The 7,385-nt window shown below is 38.1% G+C and overlaps 1 protein-coding gene across 1 annotated transcript; it reads left to right on the forward strand.

Moving 5' to 3' along the window:
- The first annotated feature begins 1,247 nt into the window (after window positions 1–1,247).
- On the forward strand, window positions 1,248–3,057 carry LOC111390926 (3-ketoacyl-CoA synthase 5-like). The gene has a single exon (XM_023016052.1). The coding sequence runs from the start codon at window positions 1,302–1,304 to the stop codon at window positions 2,790–2,792; it is 1,491 nt and encodes a 496-aa protein (XP_022871820.1). The 5' UTR covers window positions 1,248–1,301; the 3' UTR covers window positions 2,793–3,057.
- Window positions 3,058–7,385: the final 4,328 nt, after the last annotated feature.

Genomic DNA, 7,385 nt, shown 5'->3' on the forward strand with positions numbered 1-7,385 from the left:
TCAAAAAATAAAAGGTAAAGACGTTTTCTACAATTAAGTTAAAAGGTAGGGACGTTTTGCGCTAATTACCCATTAAAATATAGCTAACTTTTTCATCATATTCTTTTTCTCCACATCATTTTATGTAATCTCTTATGTACCAATTTTATATATAAGCAGCATAATTCATTGAGAAGTGTGGAGTAGGTCCTCTTTTGCCCAATCGATGGAAGTCAAGTCTATTCCTTTTAGCTTTAGATAAGATTTGTCTCTTTTCCTGAAACAAGAAACAAATTTTCTATTATTAACCTAATTCCAACTATTATTTTTGTAACGTGACACACAAGATGAACCTTTCTTATCAAATCAGTCAGGTTCACCACTTACCTAGCACATAAAACTGTTGGATCAAAGCCAGATTTCACGTTTTGATATGGATACTCAACTTTACTAAGAATAGTTTAGAAAAAGGGAATTAATATTATATAAACTAATGAATCAAAGGTAATTTTTTTCTATGGTGGTTTGGCTTGGTGAACATCCAATTTTAGTAATTATTGTTGAGTTTTAGATTTAAAATTTTATCTACTCTAAGAGTCTAGTATATTAAAACACATTAACACTAACTTCGATAGTCGAGAAAACACACAGCATAACACAAAAAATATTTCTTTTCAAGTCCATGCCATATTATTAATTTATTTTTTTATAAAACAAAAAATAAATAGCTAGCAACTATCTAAAACGATTGACTTTTGACAGAAAAATGGAAAGTATAAAAATGCCATACACTAAAAAAAAAAATAGTAGGTTCGAAATCATTTATCTCAACTTTTTATAATGAGATTCAAGATATAAACACCAAGGAAGCATCTCATTTAATAATTCTATGAACTAAATCTTTGACAACACCACAAACTTCCGCTTTTTACAAACAGCTGAAGCAAAAAAGAAATATTTGTTTTGGATAAGAAAAAAAAATTGTTTCACAAAAGCAAGTCAAATCCTTCAGTCTCATACGTAACACAAACAGCTGAAGCAAAAAAAGAAATATTTGTTTTGGATAAGAAAAAAATAATTGTTTCACATAAGCAAGTCAAATCTCCCAAACAGATTGTAATAATATGAAAACAGTCAAAAGAGAGCGTTGAGTGAGGTGAGACTTTCAATTAATCAGCTCATCTGCCCCCATTCACTTCACTGTTCTTATAGAATTTAAATATAGTCATCCTCTCTATCCCATAAACCCACAAAGCCAATAACTTTTTCTCTCTCTCTCTCTCTCTCTCTCTCTCTCTCTAGCTTCAGACAAAGATAATAAAATGCCTCGTACATCGTCTGATGTTTCTCCTTCTGTCAAGATTAAGTATGCAAAACCTGTGTACCAATATGTTGTCAACAACTTTTTAACTGTCATCCTAGTACCAATCATGGCTAATGTCATATATAAACTGCTAATTTCGAGCCCAGATGATATACTTGACATTTGGAAATCTTTTCGATTTGATTCTGTCCAAATATTATGCTCGTTATTCGCAGTCGTCTTTGTGTCCACCATCTACTTCATGTGGAAACCTAGATCGGTTTATCTTGTCGATTATGCTTGTTACAAGCCACCGGCAGTATGTCGTGTCCCATTCTCTACCTTCATGGAACATTCTAGACTTATCTTAAGCAGCGAGCCTAAAAGCGTCGAATTTCAAATGAGGATCTTGGAGCGTTCGGGTCTCGGTGAAGAAACTTGTTTGCCACCAGCAATACACTATATCCCGCCAACTCCGAACATGGAAGCTGCACGAAAAGAAGCCGAAATTGTGATATTCTCAGCAATGGAATCTCTTTTCGAGAAGACCGGATTGAAACCTAGAGACATTGATATTCTTATTGTAAATTGCAGTCTTTTCTCCCCGACTCCATCTCTATCAGCCATGGTTATAAATAAATACAAGATGAGAGGCAATATAAAGAGCTTTAATCTATCTGGGATGGGGTGTAGTGCAGGTTTAATATCCATTGACTTAGCTCGTGATCTGCTGCAAGTTCATCACAATTCAAATGCAATTGTTGTAAGTACTGAGATCATCACACCGAATTATTATAAGGGTAAAGAGAGATCTATGTTGCTACCCAATTGTTTGTTCAGAATGGGTGGTGCTGCTATTCTATTGTCTAACCGGAAGGCGGACGGAAGGCGGGCCAAATACCGTCTCCTGCACGTCGTCCGAACACATAAAGGTGCAGACGATATGGCCTACCGTTGTGTCTATGAAGAAGAAGACCCTCAAGGAAAATCAGGGATATCACTATCTAAAGATCTTATGCGAATAGCTGGTGATGCATTGAAATCGAATATCACCACAGTAGGTCCTCTGGTACTTCCTGCATCAGAACAGCTTCTTTTTGTTCTTACACTGATAGCTAGAAAAGTGTTCAGCCCAAATTTGAGGCCATACATCCCTGACTTTAAGCAAGCTTTTGAGCACTTCTGCATCCACGCAGGCGGCCGAGCAGTAATCAACGAGCTGCAGAAGAACTTGGACCTATCGGCCGAGCACGTAGAGGCATCACGGATGACGCTACACCGGTTTGGCAATACGTCCTCCTCTTCATTGTGGTATGAGCTAAGCTACATCGAGGCAAAGGGAAGAATGAGAAAAGGAGATAGGATTTGGCAGATAGCATTTGGAAGTGGATTTAAGTGTAACAGTGCTGTGTGGAAATGTAACAAGACTATCAAAACACCAGCAGATGGACCTTGGTTTGATTGTATTGAAAAGTATCCAGTTCACATCCCAGACGTGGTGAAGCTCTAAGGCAAAAATTAACTATTGGGGACTGCTCGTCTAGGAATTTAAGTTGTATTTTCGTTGTGTCGGTTTTTTGTTTGTGTCACCCCGCTATAGAAAGGAAAAAAATATCTGCTAGGAAATACGAAAAAAAATTGACTTTTTACCCATGCATCGTCTAAGACAACTATTTTTATCAGCTGTAACCACAACTCCACCAACTGAGAATGCGTATACGAAAAACATGAGGAGTGAAGGAGGGTGGAAAAAAATTGCAATGTTTTCTTTTACATTTCACAAAGTTAACTTGTGTGGAGTCCTTCATTTTTCTTGTTAACCGTACTTTGCAAACATAAAGCCTTAAAATTAGGGGTGGCTTGGCACGGTCCATAAAATCACGGGCTTGTCTCGTCCATGGAACGAACCGAGCTCAAGCTCTCAGTTCATGTCCGTTAGTGGCGTTCGGCTTGTCCCTAATATCGTGGGCTTATGAGCCTAGTCGGGCCAGCCATGAGCAGAAAGTATTTTTTGAAAGCTTTCACCCTTTATTGAGCTTGGGATAGGCTACTTTAAATGCAGGTGGAGGAAAAATTGTCTAGGACCAACTTGTTACGTGTTTATTTATATTTTTCTAAAGTGAACAATATTAAAAAAAAAAAACAAATTATGATGAACTCAAATATTATCTACCTAAGCAGATAGTATATGTACATATTTATCTTGGATTTGGAACTCCGCATCTTCCAAATCTTTTATACATATTAAATTATATCTTCACGAGTCATGATTTACTTTCAGACAAAATCTTGCCACCTGTGTTAAAAGCAGATTCCGATGTTACGGTGCTAACAAGATGTGTTAGTAGATCAAATGCTATGCTATGAGAGAAATAATTGGATTGACACTCCGTTTTTCAAAAATAATGTTGTTAGATATCATGTTGTCAAACGACCTCCCGGGCGATGATGAAAATCCATTTTATCAGTCGACATGAATGACTGAACGATAATTCAACATTGAATAATGGATGAACCGACCTAACATTGCTTTACCTATTGGATGTCTAATTCTCTTTGTGGCTTGTTGTTTCTCTATTGGGACTTAACCCTAGTCGAGCCTACTTACCATATTGTGACTTACCTTAAGTTGGCCATTTAACTAATATATATATTGGTAGTTAACCCCTACTCCTTTGTGCCGTGCTTGAAGAGAACCCGAGAGAGAGAGAGGTGTTATTCTTCTTCTTCTCCTTCATGCTTCCTGCCAAGTTATCTTCCCTACCAATTGTTTGAGGCTTTGTGACTCTTACCTGTGTGGTAGAATCAACAAGCAAAAGAGGAAATAGCAACCATAGGAAGGGCGGACGCCGGCGGTCGGTCATCTCTCGATTTGGTGTTGAATTCGATGTTTAATGGTTAACTGAGCCCGAAAATCACTTTGAGCAGCTTAAGGAAGATCCTAACATTTGGTATCAGAGCGTAGGTAGCAAAAATTGGCTCAAAATCGGCTAATTTTCGGACATGAACCTTAGAACACGAATTTGAAAATTATCAATTACTCACAAACCAAAACTCGATTGGACAAACGGAGGCCATACCCATCACCACAGGTCGAGGCGCTCCCAGAGAGGCGGCGCGTGGGCTGACGGCGGCGGCGCGTGGGCGACTGTCCGGCGATGCTGTGTTCAGGTAACTTGCTTGTTTCGATCTCCTGAACGCGCTGATATACTTTGTTTTGTGTTTCAGGTTACACAGAAAAAGTTGGACGATTTTGCTCCTGGTGCGACGCCGGCTGAAATTCAACAGCAAGCTCATTTTTCTCCACTCTACGGACTCAGATAGGTCCGCTATGGTAAATTGGCTTAATCCATTTAAATTCAGAAATAGCAAGATCATCGTGTGGGGTGATCATTAGATTTTGGGGTTACCGTGAAGGGGTAACCATTGCTTGTGCTAGAACTAGGATTACTTGCGTTAATTGAGTACTTGTTCTTTTAATTTAAAGTGCTTGGTATTTCTTGGTGGACGTAGCGTTTAGGTTAATTGTTACTTTTTCTAAGAATTAACAAGATATTATCTTATCACGCTTCCCAATACTACTTCGTGTGGCTTAATTAGTGTGTTAACCAATGACAACACATAATTTTGATTTGAGAATTTTTAACGATAAAGGGGACTTCTCTATCTGGCAACAGAAGATGAGAGGCATATTAGTCCAACAAAATGTGTCAAAAGCCATCGAAGGCAATTTTGCACCTGATATCTCAAAGAACAAAAAGAGGAAGTCGATGAGCTTGCCTATACTTCAATAATATTACACTTGTCTGACGCTGTCTTAAGAAAAGTGGGAAAACTAAAAACCACCAAAGAACTTTGGAAAAGACTAGAAGACTTATACTTGCTTAAATCTACACCGAATAAACTCTATCTACTCGAACGATTCTTCAGCTTTAAAATGGATCCTTCAAAGGATCTCGACGACAATTTAGATGTATTTAACAAATTGGTGCAAGATATTGTCAATTGTGATGAAGCCGTGTCTGAAACCTTTAAGGCCATTATCTTGCTTAATTCAATCCCTGACTCTTATAAAGAAGTTAAAAATGCCATTAAGTATGGTAGGGACACGTTAACACCTGAAATTGTTGTAAATTCTCTTACGAGTAAGGAGATGGAAATGAGGACTGAAAAACAGGATAGCAGCAGTGGAGAGTTGCATATGATGCGGGGTAGAACTCAATTTAGGCAAGTCAGTCATGATGGATACCAAAGTAGTGGCGAATCAAGTAGTAATAGTTGGAAAAAGAAGGGGAATGGTAGACCTAGATCAAAGTTTAAAACTAAGGCTAGAAAATGCTATGGCTGTGGAGGCATAGGGCATTTTATAAAAAACTATCATAAAGAAAAGGGAAAACGAAAGGTAAAGGAAAGAGATGAGGTCAATGTGTTATCCTCTACCTCCGATACCGAAAACGGTGAAGTCTATGTGAGCACTAGTCCAGTCGCATACACTACTGAATTAAATCTAACTACTAATTCTCACATGCATGAATGGATATTAGATTCTGGTGCGTCTTTTCATGTGACATCTGAAAAGAACTGGTTTGAAAACTTGCAAGAATCTAATGATGGGCAAGTAGTTCTGTGTAATAAGTTCGCCTATACAATTGCTAGAATTGGAGATATAAAGATAAAATTTAACATAGGCTTTGTGTACATGTTAAAGGAAGTTAGATACATTCCAGAATTATCTAGGAATTTGATTTCAGTAGGAAGACTTGAGAAAGACAACTTCACCGGTAAAATTGAAAACGGTATGTTTAAAATGATGAAGGGTATGTTAATCTCTATTAAGGGAATCAAGAAAAATGACATTTACATCACTACTGGGGAAGTGATTAGAGGATTAAACTCCTTTATTTCTTCCACCAAAATCGATCACACACATATGTGGCATAGTAGGCTTGCACACGTAAGCATTAAAAGACTTAAGCTACTTAATGAAAAAGGTGCATTTGGTAATGACTGTGTGTCTGACCTTTCGTTCTGTGATCACTGTGTGCTTGGAAAGCACCATAGAGTGTCGTTCTCCACTAGTACGCATAAGGTTAAAAGCATGCTTGAATATGTGCATTCTGATCTGTGGGGTCCTGCTAGTAATCCCACATCGGGTGGGAATAGGTATTTCCTATCTATCATAGATGACTACACCAGGAAAGTGTGGGTCTATCTATTGAAAGACAAAACTGAAACCTTCCATAACTTTAACAACTGGAAGAAACAAATGGAAAACCAAACTAACAAGAGGATCAAATTTTTAAGGACAGATAACGGCCTAGAATTCTGTAATGCTGAATTCGATAGGATGTGTAAAGCAAGTGGAATAACAAGGCACAAAATAGTTCCTTATACTCCCTAGCAAAACGGGGTAGCAGAAAGAATGAATAGGACCATACTAGACAAAGTGCGCTGCATGATGTTAAGTTTTGGGCTTCTTAAGTCATTTTGGGGTGAAGCCGTCGTCACTGCCTGTTATTTAATAAATTTGACTTCATCGGCTGCATTAAATGGTAATACTCCACATGAGAAATGGTCTAAAAAATTGGGTGACTACTAGATGCTTAAAGCGTTTGGCTGTGCTGCCTTTTCTCATCAAAGTGTGGGAAAGTTAGAACCTAGAGCTAGGAAGTGTGTCTTTCTAGGATATCCCGAAGGGGTTAAAGGCTATAGGCTATGGGATAGAAGTTAAAAAGGAGTTAAGATCATCGTGAGTAGGGATGTCACATTTAATGAGAGTGGGATGCCTTGTCTAAAGAACGAAATCGAACCTGTAAGTGAAACTGAATCAAGTGAAGAAAGAAATCAGTTTAAGGTGGAGTTAGGAAAATTTAACACATCAGTACCTAGTACTTCGAGTGAGGTGGAGATTCAGGTCTAAGAACCTGAAGAGGAAAATGAAGTAGTGATAGAAGAGCATCCCGAGGAAGAAAATCCATTAGCTAACTATAACTTAGTTAGAGATAGAGAGAGAAGACAAACGAGAGAACCTAGGAGGCTCGGGTATGAATCCGAATTGGATTTTGCATACGCTAGTTACGAAGAACTAGTTGATAGGGAGCCG

This window comes from Olea europaea, unplaced genomic scaffold (assembly GCF_002742605.1).
Source record: "Olea europaea var. sylvestris unplaced genomic scaffold, O_europaea_v1 scaffold727, whole genome shotgun sequence".
Classification (NCBI taxonomy): Eukaryota; Viridiplantae; Streptophyta; class Magnoliopsida; order Lamiales; family Oleaceae; genus Olea; species Olea europaea.

What these genes read in the sequence shown, in the direction of transcription:
- LOC111390926 (XM_023016052.1), top strand. Translation starts at nt 1,302, where the DNA reads ATGCCTCGTACATCGTCTGATGTTTCTCCTTCTGTCAAGATTAAGTAT.